Source organism: Panicum virgatum, chromosome 8K (assembly GCF_016808335.1).
Source record: "Panicum virgatum strain AP13 chromosome 8K, P.virgatum_v5, whole genome shotgun sequence".
Classification (NCBI taxonomy): Eukaryota; Viridiplantae; Streptophyta; class Magnoliopsida; order Poales; family Poaceae; genus Panicum; species Panicum virgatum.
The window spans coordinates 41,924,824-41,942,109 of record NC_053143.1 but is presented as its reverse complement, the minus strand read 5'-3'; the positions used below and the strand labels follow the sequence as shown (position 1 = coordinate 41,942,109).

The following is a 17,286-nucleotide window of genomic DNA, read 5'->3' as shown; positions in this document are numbered from 1 at the left end:
CCCAAAAATCCATTTGTAGGGGCGGCTCAACCCCCCCGCCACCCGCCCCTACAAATGTTCTTCCAATTTATTTTGGAAAATGGTTTAATTCAAAATAAATAGCAAGCAATCTTGAAAAATTGTGAAATTTATACAATAAGACTATTCTGACCTACGAAACTAGAAAAAATGACAAATGTATTTTATTGTATCTAATAATTAAATGTTTGAAAAACATAGAGTTAGCCTTAACTTGTATGAGATAAGTTATTGTGGGAGCTATTCATTGTGGTTTCCACACCTTGAACTAATATGAATACTCAAATTAGATTTTGATATTTTTTTTCTAAATTATACATATCATAATAAGCTTCTGATAAAAATTTTACATTTTTAAAGTGTTTTGCTATTTTTTAATAAATTAAATGATTTTTCAAGATTTTTAGCGGACCGTCCGGTCACCTAAGGCAGACCGTCGACCGTTCAAAAAGTTCGGACATCCGAACGCCTGCACGTCTAAACTTTTTGAAATGCGGACGGTCCGCCCGCGTATGGCGGATGGTTCGCCCGTGTTTAATTCAAAAAAATAGCAAATAATCTTGAAAAATTGTGAAATTTTTACAATAAGTGTTGACGCAAAAATCAACACACTGGAATCTGAGGGCAAGTATTCGCCAAGCTTCGGAAAGTAGGGCAAGTGTTGATTGACAAGGAGACAGAGTAAACATTAAATTCGAGGGTGTATCGGCTGGAGTTTCCGAATATCCCTCACAGGCCGTATCGGCGGGCGATTGCCGATACAGAAAATGACAAAATCGGCTCGGTCAGCCGATTTGAAATAGACAATCGGCTAGGTCAGCCGATGTGTGCAGGGAGCAGTATAAAGGTTACGAATGTGTAACCTAAACAACGCTATCAGACAATCACTTGGAATAGATCTAATCGGCTATATGATGTTTTGAATAAGATAACATAATAAGCGACCGATCAAACGTTTTCCAAGCTGGATAGATATCGATAAAAGCTAAAACAACAGGTAAAACCTATAGAACTAGCAAATATCGATAAATTGTGAAATAATCTAGACGAGACGACAGCGATACGCCCGGAAGTCAAAGCCTAAATTTAATTCGATAACTTTTGAATAGATCTGAACAAAGCCACAGCGATGTGCCCGGAAGCTAAAGCTCAGATTTACTCGGTAAACGAAAACTTACCAGCAGATGGAGTCGCTCGAATGTGAGACTTTCTTGATCAACTCGAAAGAACTCGTCGAAAAGAAAAGAAAAGTGGCGAAGTCGCTGAAAAGTAAATTATAGGTAAAAAGTAAGATTTGTTGATTGATCGTGTGATAATCCTTCCATAATGGATAGGAGTATATATTTATAGCTTAGACAACCTAGCCGGTCACGGCACACCAGACTTGCTAACAAAGAAATATCTTAACACACTAATATTAATATACATGGACTCTATTTTTCTTTATGCGGAGTCCTCCTCAATTAAACTTCTCCCTGTCCATCCGTGCCAATGCCAATCCGCATGCATAATCATTCCTAATTGTTTCATCGTGACGCACGCAAGAATGATACCCATGCCGTATTTCCTTTCTTTATTAAATCACCTTTTGTTTGCACGTGGATGCCTTTCCTTTGATCTTGCCTCTTTCCTCTTTCATGTACGTCCTCTGCTTTGATTTGCATGCTAATCACCGTGATTATTCGGCCAGATTAAGCCGAATAATTCCTATGTTGCTATCTGCATGCAAGTTCTTGTTAGCCCTTTGTTTCAATTGTCTTTACGTGTGAAGTCCCTACTAGCTGTTTTCCTACTTCTTCGGCAACAGCGGTTGAAGAGTCGATTGCTTCATAATTCAGACTATATCAAATTTACCAAAATTCGGTGTCAACACAGGCCCCCCAGTTTCGGAGTATGAAGGTTTCATGCTTCGAAACTTTGTAAACCCATTGTCTGAATCTGCTTAATTAATCGCTTTGTGGATTCGACACTTCGGCTTTCCTGATACTGTTTTTTTATAGCCGATGCCTTTTTCCACATTCCTTACCAGAATCCAGCTGATGCCTCCAGTATTGTTGAGACTTCAATAACTGACAAATGAATCTAGACGAAATGACAGCGATGCGCCCGGAAGTTAAAGTCTAGAACACCTGACAAATGAAGATCATAGCGAACTGGAGATTGTGATGAACTTTTTTTTTGGTAATCCTTTTTCGTAGCCGATGACTCTCCCAAGCTTTTTATCACAATTTTTCAAAGCCAACGCGAAGAATCAATTCAACCATACTCTTCCTGCTAAATAACTTGGGTCCTTAAAAGACTTTTAAAATCAAAATAAAACTTTGATCCTCAAATGACTCTCTCATATCACTCAATTTGTATGATTCCTCACCAAGACGTTGGATTGTCTCTTTCCCCTCTATTTCTAATAAGGCCTTTTGTGGAGCTCAGGGTAGGGAGCGAAAAGAAACATACATGTTTCACATATATTGCAAAGTCAAAAACCGGACCTAATAGATAAAACAGGTCATACAATCAGATCAAGATGTGCATGTGTGTGGAATTTTTCTGGATAGAACTCGCACCCCTTTCTGCATGACTCTTATCTTTTATTTTAAGATACGGGCTATCTTTCTCTTTCTTTTTTCTTTTTTTTATGCTTCTGGGCACGGATATTTTTTCCCTCTGCTTTTCTTTCGCATAGCCCATATTCTTCTTGCAATATGAAGAGTCATGTCAAAGTGATGGAGTATTTTTGCGTGGATGGAAGGCATATTTTTGCATAACTTCCAGTGTAAAAGTCAGCATATGAGTGGCTAGGTAGGTGAATCTAGAATACCCAGCAATGGAAATATATGTGGAGTGTACGTGATCTTGATCTTGACAACGCTCAATGCAAGAACAAGTAGCATATGTATGAGGTTTTCAAAGATATATCAACATATGGCTCTGGTAGGAATTTCACGTCATTGAGGAGCTAAGCTATTTCTATTTTTTCACAAAATAAAAAACCCAAGTATTTTTGCAGTAAGAAGTAAGGTTTCTTTGATCACACCAGCATTGGCGGTGGGCGGCAGCATCACAGTCTTGTGATCATCAATTATTGCCCAACAATTCGGCTGACCATGTGATCCTGGTATCCCCATGATCTCACACACGTGCTCTAGCAGCTTGATATACATGATGCATATTTCATCCCTTGCGGCACTGTCTAGATGTTCCTCACATATGTGTCTTCATGGCTTCATCACGTTGGAGAGGGAGTCACTGTTAGACAATTCTTTGTATGATCGGCCCCTCAAAAAATCTGAACTGGCTAATTCCTGTCACCGGCTCCAGAACAATTAAATTGGATTTTTGTCTGTTACTCTGCTGTTGATTCCATCGATCATCTTCGACGAAATACTCTGAATCCATCGATGATCCGCCGTTGTCGAGACTGTGCTGATGTAGTTACAATATAGAACATTTATTGGCTTTCGATTCTTCATAGTAATAAAGATTCCATATAGCCAATATCTCTTGCTAGCCTCCTGTCATCTCCAGGTAGCCAACATGTACATATATGATACGTGCATGGCCTTGTGCGCTTCCTTGTTTGCATGCTGGATTATTAGCTGCGTACGAGCGCCTATAGCCTCACATGCGTAGGATGTAGATGCCGGCACCAACGCAACTACATCGTGACGCCTCAGGCCAATGGCTTCATCATCTCTGTGACTATGCTAGCCGTGTCCGCGCCGTCGTCGAAAGGAAAGCATATATTGTGTACCATCCGTCAAGAACGAAGCAGTCGTGAGGACCTGTGATAAATGCTGGTGCCCAATGCCTCGTTCGTGCCTTCCCATCGGCTCAACTTAGTGGCCGATGTATTATCTGCGTCCTCACATCGGCTCAACCCAGTATTAGTAGCCAATAAGGCATCTCCACTCGTAGACCACAGACTTAGGTAGACCAATATTGGCTTCTATACAGCTTGACGTTCATGCGATGTGCCATGGAACTGATAAAAGCCGATAGACAGTATTGATATAGTTATTCGGCCACATGCTTATCTCGTTCATGATTCTCGTCCCTCTGATCAACTAGGACACATGCTTATGGGACTTGTATTTGCTTCTCCCTCCTAGTATTCCCATCCTCTTATTCGCGCAGCAGCAAAGAAGTTGGACCGGTTTCCTCGCTCTCTCTTAGGCCAATCACCAGCCGATTAAGAATGTATTGGCTCTCCTTATTGCCGACGAAGAATCACATGCCTCTGAATTTTCTTAAAACTTCATTAGCCGACGTTTTTCCATATTGTGCGAGCTATCGGCTGGCATATTTAATTTCATCGGCCGACCGGCCCTTGCATCGGGTGGAAAGAACCAAATGGTGCTGATAAGCCCGTGTTGGCTTGCTGCTAACCGAAAGGATCCACTCGGCCTCTGCTGATCAACGATCTCCATTGCATAGATAAGAGGGTCCACGCTTGCCGATTGGTCGCAGATGAACGGCGCGCCGATATGCCGCCTTGTCGATGATGCGTGGTTTTGCCGATGCCGATCTGCGCCACGCATTTGTGCACCGTGTCAATCCCATCGTGATGATGCTGAAGAGCTGACGCGTGGTGTCATGGTCCGGCGGCTAATTAATATCCCATCAATCAATTACTTCAAAATTGATTTCCGATACCCCCCAGATACATGTTCAGAATTGACTGTCCGGAGGCAATAAGCATAGTCATCGCCTTCTTAATTCCGTGCTATCGGCCATCAGTCCATTTATAATTGATGCCCTATTTTCTCCCCTTGCTGTGGTATTATTTCAAGGAAGCTATCTCCAATGATCCGGCTTCATGGCCAATGATCTCCCAAAAATAATCGGCCAAGTCAAGGAGGTAGCTGTTTTCACGTAACCATAATGGTCGCATCGGCCTTTCGAGTAATACTGCCGATTTTTTCCAAAAGTAGAACCTTTCAAGTTTAAGCTGCTAGTTGTTTCATCCGTCGCGGCCGATGCATCCAGCCGACTTGTTGATCAACTCCGATGTAATAAAATATTTCATATAGCCGATTATACTTTCAACAGCCGATGCAAATACCACATAGCCTCCATCGGCTAATACATGCACCTGTTAGTTCCTCTTCATCGGCTGCATGCATGTACAGGATGGAAGCAAGTGCCCTTACCGATGTACACCAATGACTAGTTTCTTCAATTATCCTGCCAGCCGGGAGGAACCTTTGCTTCTTGCCATCGGCTGTGACCATTAGAGCCGACACACTTTGATCTTAAAGACTGCACGCCGGATCGTCGATCGTCGACCCGTGATGCCATTGTTGACGCCGTTACCATCACCATTTGTGTCTATGCCCAGTCACGTTCATGCCGACGGTGAAGGGGAGGAAGACGTTCCAAATAGTTAGCCGATAGCTATTTCATCAGCTAAATAAACTAATATTGCTAGCCAATGTTAGTTCATCAGCCAATGTGCCAATTTAACAGTCCCATAGCCGATACATTCATGGCCAATGAACCCCATGATCAGCGTTTTTCTGGACGTCGGTTGTAGCTTTGATGTCATTCAGGTGCTCCACGGCCTCCTCGGTGTCCTAACAGTCATGAGCCTGAGCAGAATGGTCAGTGTGTCACCAATGCCAAACATGTGAAGCGTGCGCCAGCCGAGATGGAGCGTGCTTAGGTAGGATCAACTCTATCATCAACTGTCCTCCACATCATCGGCTATCAAGTTTACAGTTGCCTTCGTTGCCGAGGAGCAGGTTTGACATTGGCTCCGACTTCCAAGGCCTTTGTCGGCTAATATATCTGAGATTTAACTTTTCAGCCTCCACTCCTTGAACAATCATCGGCTATAGATGCCAACAATTTGAAGCGCATGTAGCCGATTTGTTTAACAAATGAATTTGCACGGATGCTTTGGTTGTTGAGTCCTCCGATGTGATTGATGCAAGCTCCGGAAGAGTCAACTCATCGGCTCCTGATATCATGCAATTCCCCTGGTGACCATGACAGCTGATTCTTCTCCTCTTGGCACCGGATATATCAGCAGAGATCATTGTTCAACGCATATAGCCAATGATAGATTAGCTTCTTACTATTCTGTCGGAGGTCCTAATAACAAGCACCATCAGCCGATGTATACACTGTACATTCTCATCAACTGATCATGCATCCGAAGCTGGTATTCAGATTAATATTTCTGTCATCGGATGTTCATTACTTAAATATTTTCCAGTCTCCGTTGACGTGTGAAAATCCAATGCATTCTGACTGTCTTCCTCTTACTAATGAATGAGAATATATCAGACGTGCCATCAGATGCCATCGGCCACATTGTATTTCATCAAACTTAGGTATAACCTCATCTTTGGAATATTTTTTTAAACCAATGCATGAATCGTCAGCTTTGTAATAGCCGATGGAACCATATCAGCAATCCAAGGACAAAAGTCAATAAGCATACGTAACAAGCCGATAGTCAATAGACTAAAAGAAAAACAAAGTCATCGGCCCATGGTTACTGCTACACTCATAGCTCTGTCCACCTGGATCCCATAAATTTAAGCAGAACCCCCGATTATACTCAGTGAATATGACAGCCAATACTCTTGTAAGGATCACTATATTGGCCTTCCCAGTCCAAATAATATATTTATTCAAGTTTTCTCTAACAATGGATTCAGACTTCTCTGCCCTTTGAAAGACCAATATCGTAGAGTTAAATTTCCCATCATGGCCATTGACATTGGTCATGTCTGTCGGAAATAAGTGTTCACCAATTTGCACTGGTTTCTTGATATTCCCAACTCTAAACAATTTTTGTTTAACGGCCAATTCTTCTGCAGAAGACCTTTCAAAATCCAGCCTTTCTTCATGCCGGTCTTGTCTTCCTAGTTCCTTAGCCAACAATTGCACCCCAGAATTGATAGATTTCAACTCTTCAGATTTTTCAGAGATTAGTAATTCAGAGGTAGCCTCCTCATCTTCAATATTGGCTGAGATTTTATCTTCAATATTGTCATCCTCTAATTTTCTGGACATTCCAGAAGCCAATACCTTAGATTCAAATTCCCTGTCTTGGCTGGATTATTGGCTCCGATTGTTGCATAATCGGCTGACAACTATCTGGTCGAAGTTGTTGCACGATTGGATGTTGTACAACCGGTGACTCTGCAATCAGCTGTTGCACACTTAATTGTTGAAGCTGACAAGTCATATGACAAATCGACGTCTGTGGCAGATAATAATTTGATTGTTGCGGAATAGCCATCGATGGTTGATAACTCATCGGCTGATAAGCCGATGCCTGTGGTTGGTAACCGCCTGACTGTTGTGGTTGATAACTCATCAGTGAAAGGATAAACGTCTGTAGCTGATAGCTTGCTGGCAGTTGAAACTGATAAATGATTCTTCGCGGTTGTTGAACCATAGGCTGTGTCTGTTGAACTGTTAACCATGGTTGCTGAAAAGACATCGGTTGCGGAGCCGATGCATAATATTGATAACCGCCTGTCTGAGCCTATGTTTGATGCAGGCTGTTAGTCCAGTCGATCATTGCTTGTTTCATAGCTTGCTCGAACATCTCCATTGGAAAATTCATGATGATATCGTCGGGTCCCACTGGGCGTGTCAAAAGATGTGTTGACGCAAAAATCAACACACTGGAATCCGAGGGCAAGTGTTCGCCAAGCTTCGGAAAGTAGACCAAGTGTGCCGGTCAATCTGACCTGTTGATTGACAAGGAGACAGAGTAAACGTTAAATTCAAGGGTGTGTCGGCTGGAGTTTCCGAATATCCCTCACAGGCCTTATCGGCAGGCGATTGCAGATACAGAAGATGATAAAATCGGCTCGATTAGCCGATTTGAAATAAACAATAGGCTAGGTCAGCCGATGTGCACAGAGAGCAGTGTAAATGTTACGAATGTGTAACCTAAACAACGCTAGACAATCACCTGGAATAGATCTAATCGGCTATATAATTATGAATAAGATAACACAATAATCAGTCGATCAAACGTATTCCAAGCTGGATAGATATCGATAAAAGCTAAAACAACAGGTAAAACCTATAGAACTAGCAAATATCGATAAATTGTGAATTAATCTAGATGAGACGACAGCGATACACCTGGAAGTCAAATCCTAAATTTAATTCAATAACTTTTGAATAGATCTGAACGAAGTCACAGCGATGCGCCCGGAAGCTAGAGCTCAGATTTACTCAGTAAACGAAAACTTACCAGCAGATCGAGTCGCTCGAATGTTAGGCGTCCTTGATCAACTCGAAAGAACTCGTCGAAAAGAAAAGAAAAGTGGCGAAGTCGCCGAAAAGTAAATTGCAAGTAAAAAATAGAGTTTGTTGATTGATCGTGTGATAATCCTTCCACAATGGATGGGAGTACATATTTATAGCCTAGACAACCTAGCCGGTCACGGCACACCAGACTTGCTAATAAAGAAATATCTAAACACACTAATATTAAAATACATGGACTCTATTTTTCTTTATGCGGAGTCCTCCTCAATTAAGCTTCTCCCTGTCCATCCGTGCCAATGCCAATCCGCATGCATAATCATTCCTAATTGTTTCATCGTGACGCACGCAAGAATGATACCCATGCCGTATTTCCTTTCTTTATTAAATCACCTTTTGTTTGCACGTGGATGCCTTTCCTTTGATCTTGCCTCTTTCCTCTTTCATGTACGAAGCTTCCTATGCTTTGATTTGCATGTTAATCATCGTGATTATCCGGCCAGATTAAGCCGAATAATTCCTATGTTGCTATATGCATGCAAGTTCTTGTTAGCCCTTTGTTTCAATCGCCTTTACGCGTGAAGTCCCTGCTAGCTGTTTTCCTGCTTCTTCGGCAACAGGCGTTGACTATCGGCTTCCCTATTGACACAAAGAGCCGATTGCTTCATAATTCAGGCTATATCGAATTTACCAAAATTCAGTGTTAACAATAAGACTATTCTAACCTACAAAACTAGGAAAAAATGTGACAAATGTATTTCATTGTATCTAATAATTAAATGTTTGAAAAATATAAGTTAGTGTGGGAGCTATTCTTTGTGGTTTTCACACCTTGAACTAATATGGGCACTCAAATTAGATTTTGGTATTTTTTTTCTTCTAAATTATACATGTTGCATTAAGCTTCTGGTAAAAATATTATATTTTTTTGAAGTGTTTTGCTATTTTTAATGAATTAAACGATTTTTCATGATTTTTAGCGAACCGTCCGCCGTTAAAAAAGTTTGGACATCTGAACACCTGCACGTCCTCTTGAACCGCGACGGTCCGCCCGTGTATAGCGGATGGTCCGCTAGCAGTTCTTTTCATGGTCCGCATCATCGATCCGCCCCCAATCTGGTGGCAGCGCCATCATCGATCAGAGCCCTCTCGATCTCTGCCAATAGCGTACCCCCGCGGCCTCTAGGAGACCGGCATGCTTCCTTCTCCTTCCCTGTTCTTTCTCTTTCCCTCTGATCCCCTCCTCTCCTCCCTCGATCCCTGGCCGGCATGCGGGCCGAGTCCCTGCACGAGTGGCAGCGGCGGCCGGCCATTCAAGAAGCAGGCCACTGGACCACTGGACCTGCAGGTCTGCTTGCCCAGCCTGCAGATCCGCTGAGAGGGCGCCTGGATCGAGCACAGGGTGGTGGTCAACGCAAGCCAGCCGCGGCCGCCGAGCGGGGCGCACATGAAGCGGCTCCATGGACGGGGCGCACATGACCTCTCTTGCCTGTCAATCCTGTGGCTTGCGTGCGTGGCCATCTCTCTTGCCTGTGAGATCTTACCTGTCAATCCTGTGCCGTTCATGCGTGCATGTCGATGCTGACCTCTCTTGCTTGTTGATCCTGCAGCGTGCGTGCGTGCGTGTGTGAAGATTAGGCGCAGCCCCTGGACGACGCGGCAGCGGCGAGGCCATCGGCGGGGACCGTGGCGTGTGAGCCATGGCGGCGGCGCTCCGACCGACGCAATGGCCCGAGGCCAGCTCTTGCAAGCAAGTGGCTCTTCCTGGACACGGCGGAGCACGACGTGTGGGACTGCGACCAGAGCTGCAGGGACGCCGACCACAGTGCGCCGGCGCCTTGTTTTTATTTTCAATTTTTAAATCGGTTCTAGGGGCGGCAAATCGATTTTTAGGGGCGGGTGGGGGATGACCCGTCCCTACAAATGCATTATCAGGGACGGGTGAGGAGGTGACCCGTATCTGGAAATAAATTTTTAGAAGCGATCATGTTACCAATTGTTATAAATACTATTTTTAGCTGCGTAAAACAGGGGTGGATGCGATACCCGTCTATAAAAATCACTTTTTGCCCGCTCCTAGAAACCTTTATTGTAGTAGTGTTCACATATGTAGAGGAGGTGGTAGAATAGTCCGCCGCCGCCAACATTGACTTTTGACATGAGAATGACTAGACCGTCTGGCCCTGATTATCCGACCCGCGTCCGATGCATGAAAACTTTGCGTTGGCCTGGTGCTACGTGGAGGAAAATGAGCCTGATGATTTGTATTGCTATCGGTGTGTTAGTATCTGTACCACAGAATACTGCAGTTGATATTTGACATACCCGACGGTGGCCGCTGTCAGCAGGTCCGGTCTAGTGTATATGGTGGATCCGGGCGGCGTAGAAAGGTTCTTAATTTATATGGTTGATGTTTGCTTCGGGTGGATGCTTAGCCACCTTTGTTAGGTCGTTGACCTTTGCCTCTGGACGTTGTTGTTTCTGCTAGCAGGTTCAGTTGTAGGGTTGTGGCTAGTGGTGTGGGTTGTGCTTTTTGTCTACTCCGTGTTGCTTTGCTGCTGTTTGTGTTGTCGCTGTATTTTCTTGTTTATGTGTGTGTTTTTTTAGTGTTTCTCTATTTTTAGTCCTTTGTGCTCTTGTGTTGGTCAAGCTCTGTTTGTCCATATCAAGATTGTGTTTGTAGCTGCTTTCTTCTTAATAAAAAACGTGCTCAGGCACGGTCGCGAAAAAAAAATTTGGTTTAATTGTTATGGATGGTAATGGAACTCTTTTTGGCACACTGAGTGGCAATACTTGCAATGTGCTTCACAAGTTCACTGTTGATCTTGTAAGGAACATGGCCCCATTAGACCTTTGTTTGTGATTTTGGTGATTGTGTGACAACATAATCAATGGAACAAATAAAGTTGTTAGCTCAAGTTTGTAGAATTTCTAGGTCCCATGGATGTAATCCAATGTTTCCAATTCGCTGTCAAGATGTCCAAATTATAGTGAAAAAGCAGAGATAGAATATATTTGAAGCATCCAAATGACAGTTGCGATGAGTTGGACAAAGCGAGCATGAATGCATGCACCGGTTAAACTGACACCATGGAGTTACAACAGGTCGGTGCATTGGTCTAAGCAATGGTTGCTCAGGTGATGCTGAAAAAGGAGCACCGGTTAAAATGGAAAAAGAACGCGTCGGTGCATTGGACTATGCAAGTGAAGGCCAAGTAAAGAAGACCTAGTGCGATCAGTTAAACCGACGCTGGTAATCAGAGGCATCAGTGCAATGGTCTCACTATTGTCCAGAGAGCATGTCAAGCAGCAAGGAACAAAGTGTTCAGGACTGGTTAAACCGACATAGTGTCGGTACAACCATCGGTGCATCAATGGCAGCATTCAGAGCCTGTCAGAAGTCCAATGGCTAGGAGAAAGGTTCAGTGTGACCAGTTAAACAGACGCGTGTGACCGGTTTAACCAACGCTTTGTGCACTGTTAGCCCAACGGTTTGCAACGGCTCTATGGAGTGGATGGGCTATATAAGGGCCTCACCCCGGGCATTTTAAGGTAGCTGGAGTTCGTGAGAAGCTACACCCATACCAGAGAAGTGCTCCAAGCCATCTAAGAGACTATTGATCAAATCCTTAGGTTTAGCACAAGCTTTGTGAGTGAGAGTGCTAGGCTAGCTCAAGTTTGAGTGAGAGAGCAAGGTGTTGTACCTTGTGTGCTGTGATTGAGAGCTGCTCAAGCTTGTATCTTGGTGCGCCGGCCTCCTTGGAGCTTTGATGGCTCGCCCGCAAGTCTATGACCCTCCTGCTTAGTGTGGAACAGCGTCGACGGCTTTGTGCAGGGGACATGGTGACATCATGCTTCGTGGAGATGCTCCTTAGTGGAAAGCGGGATCAAGGTGACCGGGAACTTAGCATGAGCCTTTGTGGCCTAGCCTTCGTGGCAAGTCAAGGTGTCCTCGAAAAGACTTGATTGCCGAGAAGCGATACTCTTGATTGAGTGCTTCAACAACGTGGACTAGAGGTGGCTTAGTGCCTACCGATACCACGGGATATATCTTTGTGTCAAGAGTTCGCTTCCTCTCATTCCCTCTTTACGTTTTCGCATTTTATACTTGCAACTTGTGTGTCTTTACATTCTTAGTGTAGATCAAGCTAGGATTGGCTATAGGTTGCAAAATTCTTTTGGGATGAGGATTTCATACTAGAAGAACCGTAGCTGCACATCTAGCTAGCATGCAATAGTTTAATTTTATGTGCAAACTAGTTGGAGCCTTAGGTTTATATTTTAGATTGCCTAATTCACCCCCTCCTGCTCTTAGGCTATGAGCACCCGATTCCTTTCAGATCTCCCTAAGAAGCATGGAAGAGGGCAATCTGCTCTGCATTTTGCTCGGCTTCGGATGGAAAAACGTCATAATTATGTCCGGAAAACAGCTGAACTTGCCACACAGTTCTTCATCAACCCAGCTACTAGTCAGCCTAATGTTGCTGGACTAATTTTGGCTGGTTCTGCTGATTTTAAAACTGAGCTTAGCCAATCAGCGCCTCCAGGCTAAAATACTTAATGTTGTTGATGTTTCATATGGTGGGGAGAATGATTTCAACCAAGCCATTGAGTTATCCGCTCAAATTCTTGCCAACGTGAAGTTCATACAGGAGAAAAAGTTGATTGGGAAGTATTTTGAAGAAATCAGTCAAGATACAGGGAAGTATGTTTTTGGTGTTGATGACACACTAAAGGCTCTTGAAATGGGTGCTGTGGAGACGTTGGTATTGTGGGAAAACCTTGATATTAACAGATATGTGCTTAAGCACAGTGCAACTGGAGAAATTACCATAAAACATCTCAACAAGGAGCAAGAAGTAGACCAGAGCAATTTCCGTGATCCATCTACCAATGCTGAGTTGGAAGTTCAGGAGAAAACCTCGCTTTTGGAATGGTTTGCCATCGAGTATAGAAAGTTTGGTTGCACACTTGAGTTTGTTACCAACAAATCACAGGAGGGATCACAGTTCTGTAGAGGATTTGGTGGCATTGGTGGCATCTTGCGCTATCAACTGGCGTTCTTTTGATGAGATTTCTGATGATGAGGGCGTCTATGAAGACTCTGATTAAGCAATCCATCAGTTACATGCCTGCACTGGACATGGGATGATGCAAGCTACAAGTTCTAAAGTTTGCTCGAATACAAGTTTTCAGTAGAGTACTTAAAAATATTATATTTTGTTTCCTCAGCAGCAGCAGCGTACGGTTGAAACCGTCCATAACATCATAGCAATTGGTTGATACCTGCTGTTCTTTTGTCTGTAGACTATATTTGAGGTTTCATCTCCTGCAAATGGTCGGATGGTCGCTTGAATGCGTGTTATTGTAAGCTATTCTCCTACTTATTATCCAGCACGCAGCAACAGGCTGCTTGGGTGCCTGTTATGGCAAGTGGTTATGGTTTGCCTAGCTACTCGTTGATAGTTTCCTTCAAAGGATGCAATTTTGCTTGGATATGTGCTTTTGCGTTTGGATTCCGACAATATGCATGCGTCTAAAGAATCATAGGTTCCCAGGCAGAAGCCCCTCTGGTTGATTCAGAATCATCTATGTGGTGTACCAACACGTGTGCTGGATGTGGTGTAGCAATATGTGCTCTCCTTGCCGATGACCCTGCTGATATTCCTGCCGACGCAGCTCGACCATGAATATCGGCAGCGGCAAGGTCGCCGGCCATCTCGTACAGCTTCTCCACGCCGCCGTCCTTGCGGAACCTGATGGTGCAGCAGCCGAGGTGCTCGGCGTCGGCGCACAAGAGGTTGTCGTACGTGTCCCGGGTTGAGGAACACCCGGACGCCGTGCGCCCAGCACTGGTTGGCGCCGTGGTATGTAGGAGCAGAGCACCTCGAACGAACACGTCGTCGCAGCTGGCGACGGCGGCTGTGACGGAGGAACTTAGGGTGGCGGTCGGTGACCCCAGCTTAGGTGAGTGATGTAACAGGCCACGATTACGAGGTGGGGGGGTGCCGGCGGGCAGCCGGACGCCATCGCCCAGGACGCGGGCGTGTCGGAGCTGGTGAGCCGGCCGCTTCCTGGGTGGCGCCGGGCGCCGGTGCCGAGCCGGCCGTGTCGCGGCTCGCGGCAGCTGGGCGCTCCTCCGACCGAGGTCAACAAGCACCCTTGCATTGCATGCATGAGCTGTGCCTCTGCAAGATCTAAGCGTGGATTCGAGAAGCTTTCTGGCGCGCTGGTAGCAATTGGTACTGGTTCTTCTTTATGATGGAATTAGTAGTTGTAGCTGTTGTTTTTGATATAGAGAAACAAAAAACAGAACTTTGTTGCTCTGTTTTCTTCTCTAGTTGGTGATGTCTGATCCTTAGTGTTGCCATGTGTTTGACGTGATTTTGTTCAAAATCCTTCAAGTGTGATATCATATATCTGTTCTGTTCAAACGAGCTGGTATAGATAATCGTACGAGCTATTAAAGAGGAAAGAAGGAGAAAAAAAAAGCTAGCAAATGCAAGGGCTTCACGTACATGCACGCATGGCATGACAAGCTAATTGCACAAGAGTGCATGCATGCTTGTGTGTATTCTAATTCTTAAGATCAGTTATAGGTGGCCAAACGGGCGGCCCGGCCCGGCCCGGCACGGGCCCGTCTAAGCACGGCCCGTTTAGGCATGACCCGCTTAAGAATGAAAATATTTACGGGCCGTGCCGTGCCTGCCCATGGGCTGAAGTGCCGGCCCAGGCACAGCCCGAAATTGATTTAATCAGGCCGGGCCGGCCCGTTTGGCCCGGCAGCCCGAAAATGTTTAAATAGGATTTGATAATGGATAACATAGTATTTAAACGGGCCTATCGTGCTACCCATTGGGCCGATCGGGCCGCCCTTTTTCGGGCCGTGCCTGGACGCGTCCATGGGCTGACAGTGAGGCCCAGGCACGGCCCGGCTATCGTGCCCGTGCCGGCCCGAGCCCAATAATATTCGGGCCCGTGCCGTGCTCGGGTCGGGCTAATATGGGCCGGGCTTCGGGCCCCCATGGGTATCGGGTCAAATGGCCATCTATAAGATCAGTTAGCGTTGATCATTGCTCTACATGACAGCCATTGTGCATGGCGTACGTCCTGCACGTGTACAAAATCAAGGCGCAGGACGTTTCCTAGTGTATGAACGGGCCGGGAGACGGATTGGTGGTCTTGGCCCACCAGGCACACGTTTGGGATTATTGCTCGACGGAGCAACATCCTCATGCAACGAATATGGAACGCCCACGGCACCTTACACGGAGCAGCCCAACAGAATTCCGGCGGCGCTCAACACGTGGAGCCGTAGCCTGCTCTTATCTGATGCCCTAGTCTTTGCCTATACTCTTAACTCATATACGCCGTGGGGTAGGAAGCCTGGGAGCACCCGGCTGTTCACAGAGCGACACACGTTTGATTTGGAGAGAGCGAGGACCGCCTTGGAGAGAAACGCTCGACGCGGGGTGTGGAATCGTCGCGCCCACATGCCGCATCCGCACTGCCTCGGCTGCGCGGTGAGCCCGCCGGGTCCCCCATTTTCTATGCGTGTCCTCGATTAGTCAGTCCTCCCACTGCCCTCCAATGGCGGCATCGTCCATCGCCGCCCTCTTCTTCGCCGCCATGGCTCTCCCCGCCGGCGTTGGCGCGCGCCAGCAGTAGCGGCAGCCGAGGCGGCTCGTGGTGGTGGCGGCGGCGAAGCGCCGGTACAAGGGGACGGCGAGGAGGGAGGCAGCGCTGGCGGGGCGGCTGGTGGTGGTGGCGGCGGCGAAGTGCCGGTACAAGGGGACGCCGAGGAGGGAGGCGGCGCTGGCGGAGCTTGTGGAGCGGACAGTGGCGGAGGCGATGGAGGCGTGCGCGGGGCACGAGGCGGAGGCCGGTTGCCGCGTGGCGTGGGACGAGGTGGAGGAGGTGAGCCAGGCCAGGGCCGACCTCCGCCCCTGCATCGCCGAGGCCCCTGGCGACCCGCTCGAGCCCTTCTGCGTGCACAACCCCGATGCTGACGACTGCGCCATTGTCTACGTCGACGTCGACGACTGACTGCGCCATGCGTCCGCCGTGTCTCGCTTTCTTTAATCTGGCTCTGAATCATCATGGGCGTGGTGCTTTGTTTACTGCCAGCAGATCGATCGAGGCTCCAGAAAGAGAACATGTTTCAGCTTTCTGTTGTGGTTTATTACTAATAGCAATGGTATGATTAGGCACCATTAGCGTTGCTTCTTCAATCAGAGAGCAAGAATTTATTTCAGTTTCATGGCGGTTTCAGCTGCCCCCTGTACTCTGAATCTGAATGCGACGAGCATTTCTGGTCGTAGTGACTGCCTATGCCTGGTGAGGGCAACTCAAGATTGATAGCATCCACTTATGTGTTTTATAAGATTGGTTGCAATTCAAAACCTCGTGCAAAAAAAATTCATACCAAGTACACGAATATTGAGTGTTTTGTTGTCACACCATCTGAACCGTGTACAAATTTACTTTTATTGTACACACAACATATTTATCAGCCGTGGAAGGAGCAAGCTAGGAGTGCTTGGTTCACCTGGACAGCCCGACACGGGCCCTGCATTTCGGCCCACCGCAGCCAACCACCTTCGCCAGCCCAGCCCACAAGCACCGTGACAGCCCACAACAATGCTCCAGTCCAAACAAAAAAAAAAGAACCTTCAGCCCACTGCCATGCCATCCAGGTGGGCGCGGCGTAGCGCGCTTTTGACCTAGTATATATAAAGGCTCGTGCGTCTCCGGTGCAAGGGGTCTTCTTTTTCCAGCAGGGCCAGCCCAGGCCGCCGGTGGCCCTTCGGCCAGGGTTCCTCCATCAAGCGCACGGGCGAAGGAGCCGTCGTACGGCCGGCATCCGTAATCACCTTCGCGCCAGGACGGCGGCACCCTTCTGCTCGTCATCGACGTTCACCTCGGCTCGGCCGCTGAGCGGAACAGTGGCGCATCTTCTCGTAGAGCGAGCAAGGAAGGAGAAAGATGGTCTGCACTACATCCGTGGGTGAGGACTGAGCACCGCTAATG

The 17,286-nt window shown here is 46.4% G+C and overlaps 1 protein-coding gene and 1 pseudogene across 1 annotated transcript; both read left to right on the top strand.

Moving 5' to 3' along the window:
• The first annotated feature begins 9,525 nt into the window (after positions 1 to 9,525).
• LOC120645761 lies at positions 9,526 to 13,368 on the top strand (annotated as a pseudogene).
• A 647-nt stretch (positions 13,369 to 14,015) lies between these two features.
• LOC120645760 (calvin cycle protein CP12-3, chloroplastic-like) lies at positions 14,016 to 16,302 on the top strand. Its single transcript, XM_039922505.1, has 2 exons — positions 14,016 to 14,123; positions 15,925 to 16,302. Exons 1-2 carry the CDS (start codon positions 14,016 to 14,018, stop codon positions 16,300 to 16,302), a joined length of 486 nt encoding a protein of 161 aa, XP_039778439.1.
• The last annotated feature ends 984 nt before the right edge of the window (positions 16,303 to 17,286 follow it).